This window comes from Bubalus kerabau, chromosome 3, assembly GCF_029407905.1.
Source record: "Bubalus kerabau isolate K-KA32 ecotype Philippines breed swamp buffalo chromosome 3, PCC_UOA_SB_1v2, whole genome shotgun sequence".
NCBI lineage: Eukaryota > Metazoa > Chordata > Mammalia > Artiodactyla > Bovidae > Bubalus > Bubalus kerabau.
Genome location: NC_073626.1, coordinates 68,646,829 through 68,663,070, shown reverse-complemented (window position 1 = coordinate 68,663,070; position 16,242 = coordinate 68,646,829). Strand labels below are relative to the sequence as shown.

At 37.8% G+C, this 16,242-nt stretch overlaps 1 protein-coding gene across 9 annotated transcripts in view; it reads right to left on the bottom strand.

The window, feature by feature from the left end:
• Positions 1-16,242, bottom strand: part of CERKL (ceramide kinase like) — a 157,865-nt gene that overhangs the window by 954 nt on the left and 140,669 nt on the right. For 8 of the 9 annotated variants that reach the window (XM_055572031.1, XM_055572032.1, XM_055572027.1 and 5 more), the window contains 7 exons: positions 9,894-9,968; positions 8,981-9,158; positions 8,842-8,901; positions 7,862-7,887; positions 7,658-7,766; positions 4,697-4,793; positions 625-803 (listed from right to left, as the gene is read on the bottom strand). In XM_055572031.1, the coding sequence (XP_055428006.1) occupies positions 625-803; positions 4,697-4,793; positions 7,658-7,766; positions 7,862-7,887; positions 8,842-8,901; positions 8,981-9,158; positions 9,894-9,968 (724 nt within the window). The remainder of the gene's footprint in view (positions 1-624; positions 804-4,696; positions 4,794-7,657; positions 7,767-7,861; positions 7,888-8,841; positions 8,902-8,980; positions 9,159-9,893; positions 9,969-16,242) is intronic. The other variant, XM_055572026.1, reaches the window with a different exon arrangement.

Below are 16,242 nucleotides of genomic sequence, written 5' to 3'. Positions count from 1 at the left end.
AAAAGACTCTGATGCTGGGAGGGACTGGGGGCAGGAGGAGAAGGGGATGACAGAGGATTAAATGGCTGGATGGCATCACTGACTCGATGGACATGGGTCTGGGTGAACTCCGGGAGTTGGTGATGGACAGGGAGGCCTGGCGTGCTGCGATTCATGGGGTCGCAAAGAGTCTGACACGACTGAGCAACTGATCTGATCTGATTGTAAAGTAATTAGCCTCTAATTAAAATAAATAAATTTAAATTTAAAAAAAAGGCAAAAAAAGTGGTTACAATTTTAAATTGCAACCATCTGCTGTTCAAATGACTTCATGAGGTATAAGATCTTAATCTATTTTTAAAAATTCAAAGTGGAATTTTCAGACATACATTATCTGTATAGTTTATGAAAAATGGTAATTTGGAATGCCAACGTAGAGACTCATAACCAAAGAAAATGGTTGTACATAACAACTGATGAATAAATAAAAAGTTATACTTTTTATTAAAATTGTACATGTGTCTTTTTATGTGTTCCTGATTTACTATCTAGCCAGCTGCCTGCTTCAGTGGTATAAATGGAAACTTCCTTGTAACTATCAGTTCCTTGTCTGACAGACATATAAGGGGGTGAATACTTACTTACCTAACATGGACCTCTGATGCAACTTGCATTAAATCACCATCTACATTCCAAGGGAAACAGTTTCCTGAAGCAGTTTCGTGTGGTCCATGACCTTCCTCTGGATGGTGTCCACTGCTGTTACTCTTTGGGCAAACTTTTACTTCTTCAACAGTGTAAGTATCAACAAATGGAAAATTGAACTAAAAAAAAATTAATGCAAATAACCTTGGTACTTGCTTTATACCTAACTGTAATGCAAATTAGCAAAGTTCACTGCACTCTCACCTGCAACTAAACATCAGTGTTCATGCTGATGTTTTTACAGCTTTGAAACCTATCAGTATCAGTCTCTTTGGATGAAGCCTTTTCTGAAGCTTTGCAAGTTCATTCAGATCTAGCAGCTGGCAAAATTATTTTCTGACAAATAGTACATGTCTATGAAGCTGTATACAATAATTTCTAATTAAGGAGTAAATATTTAATACTAGTCTATTTTTATAAAGGATTTATATAATCCACTGAATTAATTATTGTCAACTAGTTTAGCTGATGTAAATACAACCTAGAATAAGTTTCACATTTGGGATTTCATTACGAAAAGTTTAACTTATGAAGGTGAAAAGAGAAAGTAAGTCTATCCTGTGTTATTTTTTGCCAGTGTTTGCCTGCCTCACCCTCACTTTAAAGATAGACACAAGTTGTAGGATAATTAGGGTTGCTTTCTGACCACTCTTGAATGATGAGACGTCAGCTTCATATTTCATCCTTTCTTAGCCATACTACCCAAAGCAATCTATAAATTTAATGTGATCCCTATCAAATTACACACGACACTTTTCACAGAACTAGAACAAATGATCCTAAAATTTATATGGAACCATCAAAGACTCAGGATTGCCAAAGCAATCTTGAGGAAAAGCAACAAAGCAGGAGGCCTAACCCTCCAGACTTCAGACAATACTAGAAAAAGCTACAAGAATTGAAACTGTGTGGTGGTATTGGCACCAAAATAGACATATGGATCAATGGAACTGAATAGAGTGCCCAGAAATAAGCCCACACACCTATAGACAGTTAATGTTTGACAAAGGAGGCAGGAATATACAAGAGGGAAAAGTCTGTAATCCACAGAGACAGGCCTTGGGAGAAACCACACCCACACTCCCTGTGGTATCTGTTAATGGCAGCCCTAGAAAACTAACACAATAACCAAAACATGGGAAATCTGGTGGAGGATGGCAATAGGTGAGGCTGTGTCACAGGGAAGGGCTAGAATACAAGGGGACCACATGTTCTTCAATGAGAACGTTCAATGTCATCTTGATGACAGTAAGATTTAAGAATTAGAAAAGGGATAAATCATATCTGTATTTTAGAAAAATCTGTCTAGAAGGAAGTGTGGAAGATAAGACCAGAGAAAAGAAAGACCGGGAGGAGGCTACTGTAAGCAAGAAGGGATTAACTGGTGGACTGGTTGTAAGAAATGAGGGAGCGGGGTCCAGAGTAACTCCAGGATGGGCAGAGAGTGGTGCCGTTGCCCTGTGTAGGGAAACATGGAACACCATCAGGGGAGAGGGCAATAAGGTAAACAGTGGATGTGCTCGATTCAAGATGCCTGTGAGTTCAATAACCTCAGCACACAGAAAGGCACAGTGATCCTGCAGATCAGAAGAGAGGAGAGAACCCTTGGTAGTGTGCAAAGTTCAGATAGTGGTTCAAGCAGTGGAAGGCAATGAGGTCACCCAGGAAAAGGTATCATGAAAAGATAAAGCTACAAACAAATCCCTGGGGAAGCACCAGCTCTTAAGGGTTTTAAACTCTGTACCAAAAATGAGGGTCAAATGAATGCAGAATTGAATGACCAGAGAAAGGTCAGCTACAGGGTGGAGTTGAAAGAACGTGAGTAATTTTTACCTTCTATCTATTTTACACAGAGATGGGAAAGGCGAGATGAGTCACCTACAAATAACGGTTTTCAATACGTTCTACAACTGTTGGCATACGTGAACAGTCAGTCCAACCTGGTAAAGACGGTTCAGAGGCCTAGACTGTTGCTCTCTTTGGGCTGAAGTGCTGCATCTCCCTTCCTGGATACCAGAACTGCTACTAGACAGTATATAATATCATTTTATATTTATCTTGTCTTTATAATCTTACATAATTTATATAGACTTACATTTTTGAACATATCAGCATGAAGAGACTATATACACATGTATACGTATATATGTACATCTACAATTTTTTAACAAATGAAAGCAGTCACCTTGAGAATCAATCACATTATTCTTACTATATATCATTAAACAAAACTTTTTAGAATTTCTTTGCAAAACATTACAGGACAATAGCATGGACTTGCATTTTTGGAAAGAGCTAAGCCAATGAGTTAAATCTAATGAAACACACACACAGGCAACAGTTTCTTGTATCACAAGCAAGATATGACTGGTCAAGTACATGAGAAAAAATGTTATATTGTGCATCACATGGTCTCCTTTCGAAATAGTTATTTTACTATAGATACAGAATTATATTTACTACTGTGTTCATATTTTTATAGTAAGCATCTATTACTTTTAAAGTCAGAAGAAAGCTACTTTCATATTGAAAAAAAGGATTAAAGAAAAGTTACCTAAGACATTTGCCCATTAGCCATTCCAAAAGAGAACTTCCAAAAGTAGTTTGTGCAATCATGCATCCCTAAAATAAATAACAGCTTCTCAAGGAAAGTATCTTAAGGTCATTACTCCTTTAAATTCTCAGAATTATTTAATAGAAAAAGTTTATACCAAGGTAATGACATTCATTATCTCTTGGAATATAGAATTTTGAGTGCTTTTTATATCGCTATTTTGCTTCTATTTTCTGATTTAGAAAAAAAGCAATGGAAATGTATTGCTTCAGGATTAAGAAAAATAATAAAGTTGCAAACAAAATTAGCAACATTTGAAAAGGAATACATTTCTTTAAAAATCAATAAATCAGTATTTCCCAAAATACGTCCATAAAGTTATTAGTTAGTCTCACAACCTACATTATATCTGCTTTTGTCCACTTTGTCTCCCTAGAGATTTATGTTTAAGGAAAATAGGACTATATCTAATTGTTATAACTTCCTAAACATTTAATTCAGTTGGTTGCTCAATAAAAATTGATCAAATAATGTGGTAGGCAGAAGAGAACCAAAACTTCATGAGGCCTGCTCGAGAAAGTTTAAAATTATAAAGAAGCAAAAATGGGAGCCTTGCAGTAACTCCCTACATAAGCAAGATTTAGTGCTGGTCACCAGCTGAATTTACTCTCCTCCTCCCACCTGTTCTCCCCCAACTACAGCCAGGCACAATTTTATACCTGTAAGAAGGTGTGAGACTGTATGGTTTTACATGCCTACTATGTACTTCAAGATTCATAATTTCAGAAATTCACATATTTATGGATCAGTTTCCTAATAACTGACTCAAAGTACCTGCCAAAAGAATATGGCTTATAATAGTTACTGCTTCTCTTTGAAACGAATCTCTTAAGTGGAAATATAATAACTTTCCCTATCTCTACAAATACCACACACATCTAAGTTTAGAATAAAATAACAGCTATATAAAAGTGGTGTATTCTACAGTATATTTCTGCAAATTTATTTCAATCAATGTAAGTAGGCAGATCTTGAACAAATGAAAGGAAAATCCAAAGGTCATAACCTTAGAGGGAGTCTGATGTCATAAAATCAAGAAGATTAAAAATCTCAGGTTTCACTTCTCCTCATTCTGAAGAACAGCTGAGTGTAATTTTATCCTTAACTTACTCCACATTTCAGTACAACACTACATTTTCTATTTTCTCTTGGCACACACACACATAAAATATATATAACCACCAACCCACAATTCAAAAAAGGCCAATCTGTATTAATACTGGTGGATACTTTTCAAAATTTGAAGAAAGCGCAAACTGGAAAAAAAAAAAAAAGATTAATGTATTCAGAAGAAAATAAAGCCTTCTTACAAGGCAGGACTTGGTGTCAATTCTGACAGCATCTCACTCCCCATGATTAATTGCTTTGCACATAAGTAATCCAAATGCTTTAGTGTACCTGGTTTTTAATACTCGCATATCTTTTCAGGTGTTTTATAAATTCCGGTCGAGAAGTGTTTCGTGCAGTTATAAGAGCCATGCTTCCATTATTTAATCTGAAATTAAATATTTGTATTTGACATCAAAACATTTATTAAGAGATTATATCAGAAATTACTCTGTATCATTCTTTCTAATAAATAATCTTTACTAGAAGTTGTAGGCAAGTCAGATAAATAACATTTTATTTACCTAAAATTCTTAAACCATATTTTGCTGCATTCTTCTTAAAATGAAACAGCCTTTCAGATTAGTTTTATTAGACAACCGACTTCCTTCTCACCAAGCACTGACATTAAGGGCTTTAAAAAAAACTGAATCATCATGCATCCTATTCACATATCAAGACATAATTTGAAATGTACTTACTTAGGGAGTGTTTTGTTTTTTAACGATGTGTTGTAAAATAGTTAATCAGTACAAATGGTGAAACAACTAGTTCAACTGCTTTAAAAATCTAACGTTTGATTTAAACATTTATTTAAGGGCAGGTCTAAGTGACAGGAAACCAGATAAATCAAAGCAGCCCTTGGATGGATTAACTGGAGTGAACATACACTACCATACATGTTCAGTTAAATGACTGCACATTTTAATCTTGCATAACTGTTTGGTTCAATATAAGAGGCTGCAAATTTAGAGGTGTGATTTAGTGCCAAAAGCCACTCACAGATGCATCTAGCTTTAGAAGGCAGTTTGCAGAAATATGTGCAAATGACTCCTAGGCTCAATTTCAGTGCAAATATAAAGTCATTCCAAGAATAACAACGACACAAAAAAGAGCTCTTTAAATCTTACGGAACCTCAGGTTAGAGCTGTAAAGGACACTGGAGATTATCCAGTCATTCACTCAACTTACGTAGAATGAAAAGAAGTCCCCAAGTTTAAGTGATTGGTTCAAAGACAGAAAAACAAAAATGATCACTGGAACCAGAGCCCTTCATTCAGAGTCCAGAATTCCTTTTACCCATCATGTCACCTCTTCCCAACTGGAAATAAATAGTCAATGATACCAAAACATGAGTGTTTTGTGTGTTCTTGATTTTAATTCTTTAGTTTTCCTGTGTGTACCTTTCAATACTTATTAATAGTTGAAACACATGCTATGTGCCTAGCACCCTTCTCAATATTTCCATATATTACTGCATTTAATCTTAGCAAAATTCGAATACAAAAATAGTTCCTATCAGCAACTTGCACTGATGTATCTAAAGATGAAACTCCTTTGCAATTTCCCTGAATCATTCAGAAGATAAACTTGGAGTATCCTGGTCAGCCAAAGCTCCTACATAAAGGCCCTTGCAAAAATGGCATGTTTGACTACAATCCACAGAAGACATCTCTAACCAGTCACCCTTCTCTGAAAAAGTCATCAATGCTGACTGAACCTGGAGAGTAAGCCATGGACTTTCAGGCCAGCTGGAGAATATCTGGAGCAGCTGGAAGGAGGCATGAACCTACTCCTTCCCAGAGAGTGAGACTACCTCCCCAAAGGTCCTTGAGCAGACGTGAGCGTGGAGATGGTGCAGGTCAGAGCAGCACCTTGTCATGGCCTGGAGAGCACAGCTTGGGTCAGCCGGCCAGGACCTCACTTCTCGTGGGACGCTTCCTTAGGGAGGCGTCAGCTAAGGTTTCTGAGGGTAGGGGGAGGAAACATCAGGCTCAATTTCTAAACCATACAAGCTTCAAAACGCTCCTGGCAAGCTTCAGCACTAAAGAGAATTAATGAGGGCCCTGACATCTGGTTTTTAAGTAGTTTCTCTTCTTTTCTAACTTTAGATGTTTCCCTGTTTCTCACCTTCCTATCATTAGTCAAGGAAAACATTCTAAATCATCCCTTTGCCAGCGTTAATCCTTCAGGTTAAATATTTTGCAGGGAAGTTGAAACTAATCATTAAAATGATGTTCAGATCAGATCAGATCAGTCGCTCAGTAATGTCCGACTCTTTGCGACCCCATGAATCGCACCACGCCAGGCCTCCCTGTCCATCACCAACTCCCGGAGTTCACTCAGACTCACGTCCATTGAGTCAGTGATGCCATCCAGCCATCTCATCCTCTGTCGTCCCCTTCTCCTCCTGCCCCCAATCCCTCCCAGCATCAGAGTCTTTTCCAATGAGTCAACTCTTCGCATCAGGTGGCCAAAGTACTGGAGTTTCAGCTTTAGCATCATTCCTTCCAAAGAAATCCCAGGGCTGATCTCCGTTATGAATTGCCAAAGTACGTACATAAGTCATTGTTTTATTCTACTTTAAGGAAAAATTTAGATGTGATGATATTACACAACATTCATCACCCTTTCTTCTATGCTCTACAGGAATGTAAGAGAAATATTTTCAGACCAATGATGGACAACTACATGAAAAGTATGTACAAGAGATGGAATAACTATCGCTTGTGGATAAAATGATATATAAAATGTCTCACGAAAATGTGGGCAGAATATTCAGATGCATCACTATTCATACTAAATACAACTAAAATATTTCCTTTGATTAAAGTATCATACATACACACATACATGCCATTCTTGCTAAGGATGTTTACATCTGCACTAAAATTCAAAGTCAGGGACAGCCATAATAAGTATCAGAATTAAACAATGTTCTCAGTGACTGGTAAATAACATAAATAAAAGAGCAAAATGGGCATAAATAACACAATAAGATCATGTCAATAAAACCCAAAGAATATTATTTTAGCTTCAGTGATATTAAAACATCAGAGTTATTATTTTTCCAGTATAACAGTTGTTCTCAGCCTACTCTGATGACAAATGCCTTAGAATCTCTAATACTATACAGTCCAAGATGACTTCCTTTTGATCATATTCTAGCTAGCCAAGAGTTAGCTGGCTATTCTGACAGATAAATGTGGTTTATAGAAAAGTATCAACAATTCAATAAAAATGCTTACTAACCTGGTATTAGGTGCCAAGCCTCTAGGTGCCACTGAACACTGGCACGGAATTGCCATAATGCTGACATTCAAGAACTGACCCTGGATCATTTGCCACTGATCATTACAATCTAAAGGCAATGGAAGGGATCAGTTATTTTCCCTCACCACAGCAAAATGTCAACAGAGCCTGGCTCAGTTCTCAGGGAGGTAATTTCAGACTCACCAGATTTGGGATATCCTTGTGCCCTCCTAAAAGAAAATAAAAGAGACAAAAACACATCACACACAAAAATGGCGTCTATTAAACATGAGATGGTTGTAAAACTCAACATTATAGCTATTAGACAGTACATAAAAATATGTGAACAATTCCATTACTGCATTATTTGATTCACTGATTTATCAGTAACAATGATTTTGGTTTTTTTGTTTTTGTTTTTTTTAAGGCTACACCACTTCCTTTGTGTGACTTCAAAAAATGTTTTTAGTCTGCACTAGAAATTCTCATTAGGGCAGAAACTATGGATTTTGTTTGCTTGTTCATTGGCTCATTGTGTCCAAAATGTCTGGCATAGAGCAGATAATCAACGAACAGCTGTTGAATGGAAAGATGGATGGATAAATGGATGGGTAGATAGAGGGATGGAGTGAACAGTTGCTTCTGAAGGCAAATGCCAAGCTACATGATCTTATAGTATCTGTAGCACTCAATGATTCTATATTCTTCACTAATATGACAGAATAACAACCAAATATCCCAAGTCTAATACACTGTTTATATCAAACTATTTTATGTTTTGGGGCTTCCCTGGTGGCTCAGAGGGTAAAGCGTCTGCCTGCAACGCTGGAAACTGGGGTTCGATCCCTGGTTCAGGAAGAGCCCCTGGAGAAGGAAATGGCAACCCACTCCGGTACTCTTGCCTGGAAAATCCCATGGACAGAGAAGCCTGGTAGGCTTCACGGAGTCGCAAAGAGTCGGACACGACTGAGCAACTTCACTTTCACTTTAATTTTATGCTTTAAAAATAGATAAAGTATATAATTTCATTGCTAACACTAGCAAGTAGCTACTCTTTCTGCCCCCTTCTGATGCCTATGTCAGAAGCTTTCTTTATCTCCTTTATACTTTAATAAAACTTTATCACACGAAAAAAAAAATAGATAAAGATTCCTGTATTACTTTGAGTGAAGCTTTTAACTTACCTTTCTTCTAAATCCTGAGAGCTGTTAAATGGTAAAAATGATATTTCACATTCTTCTGGCCTACAACATAATGAAATCTGTTTTTAGCAGTCACTGACTCTGGGATATGAAATTTGGGGTTTAAGGAAAAAAGACTTACTTTAGTTTTGCCAGTGCCTTCATGATAGCAAAATCCATCCGCTGGTTAGGGGACATCCATCGATGATTTTCTGCCACAGCCAAAGCTCTTCCACCAAAGCCAAACATGGCTGAGAACCCAAAGCGAAGAAACTTGCCAATGGTGCTGAAGGTACAGACGTCAACCGGCTGTACGTACCCTTGAATGTTATGCCGGATATCAGCGTCAGTAAATACAGTCAAAACGGCAAACACAGAAGAGCATATCCATTTACTCATGGAATAAGAAAGTGTCAGGCTACTTTACACTGTAATAAATATGCTGCTTTCTCTTCCACTCTTTTTACCTACAATGACTGCAACTGCCATTTATAGCTTTTTCAGGTGCTAAACGAAGAAAAAGAAAGCAGCAAATTTTGCAGTTAACTGCTCTTTTAAACGAAACATTGCTAAGGAAGTCAAGTTGAAGTACATGTGCAAAGTACACTCAGATTTAACAGATTTGCATATATTAGTACTTATATGCTTTATATCAGTAGAGATAATAAAAGGTCTAGTGGAAGGACACAGGCTGGAGATTTTTTTCTTGTGCTTTTTTTTTTTTTTTAATTTTAATAACCAGGGTCAGAGTTCTGATAGTGAAACAACAGTTTCTGATATTGTGCATGGATTTTCTTGACCTGGTTATAAAGTTGGGATCTTGAATATCATTGTATTTTTTCCTATCCAGATTACAGTAAAACTATATTTTCTACTCTTTAGAGCACCTGTATTGTGAAAAATCATCAGTCAAAATAGTGAAACTTTGACTAAAACTTTCAGTTTTTATTCAAACATTTTTCTGCTTTGAGAGATAAAGACGCTGTCTTGGCAAGTCTGGAGGAAATAAAATAATCTTCCTTAGAAAACATGAACTTCTTTGGAAGAATTCTTACCCATTATAATGTGCAAAGTTGCAGTTACCACATGAGAAACTCCATGGAGAGAATGTGCCAATACATTAGTAGATCCTGCCAAATCAAATGTAAAATGTGGATGATCAGTGTAGCAAACATTTTATGTGGTTTTTATTTGTCTTTCTTAATGTGGCATGTTACATTGATTTATTTGGTATGATGAACCATCCTTGTGAACCTGGGATGAATCCCACTTGAACGTGGTATATGATCTTTTTTATGTGTTGTTGAGTTCCATTTGCTAACATTTTGTGGGGAATTTTTACACCTAAATTCAAAGATAATGGGCTGTAATCTTTTTTAAGGGGTGTCATTGACTGGTTTTGGTATGAGAGTGACGGTGGCTTCATAGAATGTCTTTAAGAGTATTCCTTCCTTTTCTTTTTTTCTTTCTTTTTTTGGATGCTTTTATTTTGTTTGTTTTTTTTTTAATTTAAATTTATTTTAATTAGAGGCTAATTACTTTACAATATTGTATTGGTTTTGCCATACATCAACATGAATCCACCACGGGTGTACACATGTTCCCCATCCTGAGCCCCCCTCCCACCTCCCTCCCCATACCATCCCTCTGGGTCATCCCAGTGCACCAGCCCCAAGCATCCTGTATCCTGCATTGAACCTGGACTGGCAATTCGTTTCTTACATGATATTATACATGTTTCAATGCCATTCTCCCCAATCATCCCCCACCTCCCTCTCCCACAGAGTCCAAAAGACATCTGTGTCTCTTTTGCTGTCTCGCATACAGGGTTCTCGTTACCATCTTTCTAAATTCCATATATATGCATTAGTATACAGTATTGGTGTTTTTCTTTCTGGCTTACTTCACTCTGTATAATTGGCTCCAGTTTCATCCACCTCATTAGAACTGATTCGAATGTATTCTTTTTCTTTTCAATTTTTTTGAAGAGTCTGAGAAGAACTGGTATAAGTTATCCTTGAATGTCTGATAGAATTTGCCTGTGAAGCCATCTGGTCCCAGACTTTTGTTTGTAGGAAGTTTTTTTTTTTTTTTTAATTACAGATTCTATTTCACTTCTAATTATCAGTCTGTCCAAATTATCTATTTCTTGCAAACATTTTAAACTAACCATTTGCTCTTACTTTATAGAGATGTCACTATGTAATGTTTAAATGAAAAATTACATGGAAGTTTGTAAGTTTTTGCTCACATCATAGATGCACACCAGATGACTACTGAATTATTAATCTTTAAATAACTTAAAAATTAGAAAACAATTTATAGTATCTACTTGCTCACAGCTTCTTCCATTGTGAATGTATATTTTCTACCTGAAAGAGTGTTAGCTATATCAAAATCTGCCCCATCCAACTTTAATAAACAGGCTTCTAACTTCTTTACCAAAAAGAGCACCAGCAGTAGAAGGATGGCTCTGGAAAGCAGAGACAAACACATAAACACACAAAAAAAGCCAAATAATAAAAAGAAAAAATATAAAATCACTGTACAGTACAAGAGATAGGCTTTAAATTCTTTCTAAAGCTCTTTGTGCAAGGTAATGCTCAAAATCCTTCAAACTAGCTTCAGCAGTACATGAACTGAGAAATTCCAGATGTACAAGCTGGATTTAGAAAAGGCAGAGGAACCAGAGATCAAATTGCCAACATCCGCTGGATCATAGATAAAACAAGGGCATTCCAAAAACACCACCTACTTCTGCTTCATTGACTATGGTAAAGCCTTTGACTGTGTGGATCACAATAAACTGTGGAAAATTCTTCAAGAGATGGGAACACCAGACCACCTGATCTGTCTCCTGAAAAACCTGTATGCAGGCCAAGAAGCCACAGTTAGAACCGGACATGGAACGGTGAACTGGTTCTAAATTGGGAAAGGAGTACGTCAAGGCTGCATATTGTCACCGTGCTTATTTAACTTCTATGCACAGTACATCATGTGAAATGCTGGGCTGGATGAATCACAAGCTGGAATCAAGATTGCTGGGGAAAATATCAACAACTTCAGATATACAGATGATACCACTCTAAGGCAGAAAGCAACGAGGAAGTAAAGAGCCCCTTAATGAGGATAAAAGAGATTGAAAAAGCTGACTTAAAATTCAGACTTCCAAAAATTAAGATCATGGCATCTGGTCCCATCATATCATGGCAAATAGACAGATAAAAAGTGGAAACAGTGACAAATTTCATGTTCTTAAGAGTCAAAAATCACTGCAGATGGTGACTGCAGCCATGAAATTAAACCATGCTTACTCCTTGGAAGAAAAGCTATGATAAAACTAGGCAGTGTATTAAAAAGCAGAGACATCACTTTGTAGACAAAAGTCAGTATAGTTAAAGCTATGGTTTTTCCAGTTAGTCATGCATGGATGTAAGAGCTGGACCATAAAGAAGGCTGAGAGTCAAAGAATTGATGCTTTTAAATTGTGGTACTGGAGAAGATTCTTGAGAGTCCCTTGAACAGCAAGGAGATCAAACCAGTCAATCCTAAAGGAAATCAGTCCTGAATAATCATTGGAAGGACTGATGCTGAAGCTTCAATACTCTGACCACCTGATGCAAAAAACCAACTCATTGGAAAAGACCCTGATGCTGGGAAAGATTGAGGGCCAGAGGATAAAGGGGCAACAGAGGATGAGATGGAGATGGTGAAGGACAGGGAAGCCTGAACTGCTCCAGTTCGTGGAGTTGCAAAGAGTCAGACATGACTTAGCAACTGAAAACAACAAAGCTCTTAACCAAGTTGGGGGTCTCTTTTATTATCTGAGATATTGTATCATAGATGAAGAAAACACTTCTTTCCATGGTATCTGCCACAGTATAAGAATCTGTATTGAGACACAGATTTCTCTATATCACTAGGATAATTTAGGATCCACATGAATTTTTCCCACCAGCCTACACAGAAAAAGAGCTCTCTCAAGTCATACCCCTGTAATACTTATGTGTCTGAGATCTTGCGGTAAAGGTCTGCTTTCAAAGGGGAAAATACCAGCTAGCCCATTCCCAGGGAGTAAAAGGGATTTAAAATTAAGAAGTTATCATTTTTCTTGATTTAAGTCCAGTAACTACCAAGAGCTGTGCTAGCATGGATGTATTGTGTACTTCAGCTCTCAGGCTTCCCTGGTGGCTCACACAGCAAAGAATCCACCCGCAATGCAGGAGACCTGGGTTCGATCCCCAGGTTGGGAAGATCCCCTGGAGGAGAGCACAGCAACCCACTCCAGTATTCTAGCCTGGAGAATCCCCATGGACAGAGGAGCCTGGCGGACTATGGTCCATCAGGTCACAAAGAGTTGGACACGACTAAGTGACTAAGCCCATACACACTATAGCTATCGAGGCAAAGACTAGTCCCCTGGCTTTGCTAATGAGGAACTTTCTTGTGTGGTCATATGTAATCCCTTTGACTTGTCACTTTGAATGGATATATGCTTGGGTTCTCAGTTGAAGTTGAGACAGTGCAGCCATTATCAAACAATACAATAATAATCATGAGGTACCTACCTAAGCATTGAGATTTTCACACCTCTAATGATACCAATGCAAAAAAATGTCCACCGTGACCAACTGGTAAACTGGTTTTAACTGACTCATCAAAAGGTAGTTTATGTTCTGACCCTTGTTACTCAAAATATGTCCCATAATCAAACAGCAATGGCCACATCTCCATGTTTATTACAATGTTGATTGTGAGGTCCCACTCCATGCCTAACAAGTCATAGTCTGCATTTTATAAGATCTTCAGGTTATGTATAATATAAGGAGAGGTCCTTCTCCAGAATTTATGGTTCAAGGATCACCTGCATCAACATTATCTGCTAGAGCTTATTAAAAAGGGAAATTTCTGGATTCCACCTTCAACCTTTGGAAAGGGAGTAGCTGGGAGTAGGGCCCAGATGTCCATGTCTTAGCAAGTTTTCCAGGTAACTTTTATGCACTTTAAGGTCTGAAAAAAGTGGTCCAGAAATCTGTTCCTCAGTGGATCTTTACCAGCTGTCAATCACCTCAGTTCAGTTCAGTCGCTCAGTCGTGTCCGACTCTTTGCAACCCCATGAATCGCAGCACGCCAGGCCTCCCTGTCCATCACCAACTCCCGGAGTTCACTCAGACTCACGTCCATTGAGTCAGTGATGCCATCCAGCCATCTCCTCCTCTGTCATCCCCTTCTCCTCCTGCCCCCAGTCCCTCCCAGCATCAGAGTCTTTTCCAATGAGTCAACTCTTCGCATAAGGTGGCCAAAGTACTGGAGTTTCAGCTTTAGCATCATTCCTTCCAAAGAAATCCCAGGGCTGATCTCCTTCAGAATGGACTGGTTGGATCTCCTTGCAGTCCAAGGGACTCTCAAGAGTCTTCTCCAACACCACAGTTCAAAAGCATCAATTCTTCGGCGCTCAGCCTTCTTCACAGTCCAACTCTCACATCCATACATGACCACTGGAAAAACCATAGCCTTGACTAGACAGACCTTTGTTGGCAAAGTAATGTCTCTGCTTTTGAATATGCTATCTAGGTTGGTTATAACTTTCCTTCCAAGGAGTAAGCGTCTTTTAATTTCATGGCTGCAGTCACCATCTGCAGTGATTTTAGAGCCCAAAAAAATAAAGTCTGACACTGTTTCCTAGGCCTTTCCAACAATCCTTTAACCCTCTATAGGCTGCCTTTGGACCTCTAATTGCTAATTAATCTGGACTAGGTGGAGGTAGGGGGAAGCAAAAACAAATGAATCCATTTTACTTCCCAACCAGATTATGTTGAAGGTTTTGGAGGAGGCTACGTAACTAGAGTGATATATTTAAGATTATCAATGGATTACAGTACTCCATGAAACACACTTCCTCCATTACCATGGTTAATTAGGAGCAGGCCATAAAAGCATTCCTCGAGAAAGACTATTTAAAAACATATTGTAATGTTGTCATGTGCAGTAGAGAATGACACATATCATGACTCAAGAAAAATAAAGACCATTTATTCCCTTGAGTTTGAAGTATGTTAAGTATGCCCAAACACAAATCCTCTTAGAAAGACAGAGATTGCTTTTTATTTTTTTGTCTTCTCAGGCTTTGCAACTTTGCCACTTTCCTTTAATTCCACTGAACCTGGCAATGATAACAGATATGACCAGAAGTCAGAAAATCATTTTAATCATCTTCTACTCTGCTTAAGCTGTACCTTAATCCTGAAGAACTTTTTTTTTAACACTCTGAATTTAAGAGGAAAGTTGATGAAGAAAGTAGATGTAAAATTATAAAACTGTAGATTGCTTCATATTTTTGTTTGAATAATCTAAAAGGGTACAATTTCCTGAAACAAAATGTGCTCCATCCAAAAAGATATCTACATGCCAAAAGAACATGCTGCTCACATAAATAAAAACTATGTAATTTTAGCATTCTCACAAAAGCTATAAATGTTCTGCCTCGAGGTAAACATTTTAATTAGCCTGAAAAGTTGTTTTTCTTAACACTACCAGCAACTTTACTCACTGCCACCTCCCCAAATCTGCTAAAATGTGCCACATCCAACGAGTAAGGACAGAAGCAGCAGATCATGTAAAGCATGACTGATGGAAGAACCAGGCAGAAACTACGGAGGCAAAAAGAAAAAAAAATTGTCCTTGGAAGTGCAAGCACTTCTGCAGAACAATTAACTTAATTAACCAGACATCATGAATATTCATAAAGCCATTAATGTCTCCCACATCCAAACAGATAAATGTGATGTAATGACTTCCTAGTCAAGCATATCTAAAATTCTCATGAAAACTGCACCTACACTTCGGTTCTTTGCCTAAAATATCATAGAAATTAACAGTCCCTTGGCAATATTTTATTCTCCTTAAATTAATTGGAATGCATGAATTTATTTATGAATTCTATAGGAATATATGGTTCCCAGTCATCAGTATGTGGATTGAGCCTTGTTTTACATCAACTGGATTGCTTTTTTATTTTTATGTCCTCTTTGGCTTTTTTCTCTATCCTCCCCCTCATCCCTTTAATCGGAATCTCTCTGTATAGTTCCTTAGCACCAGTTCCCATAGCAACAAACACCATTGCTAATGGCCAGTAGTTCAAATACAGGCTTCCCCACATCTGATCCATCTGAGTCTGACCATAATTCAGTGGTTTAGTCTGTTGGCTCAGTGGAGTAATTTACTAAACACGCTCCCTCTGGGTGTCTCTCTCCAGGAGGCAAATGGCTTCAAAGGCAGACCGTCTTCTGCATTCAGCTTAGAAACTTCCTGCCTAGCTCTTGTTCCCAGTCTCCACAAAGCCCTGACCAGACATACAGTCCTCATATTAATTACATCCTACACATGATTTCCTCCTATTAGATG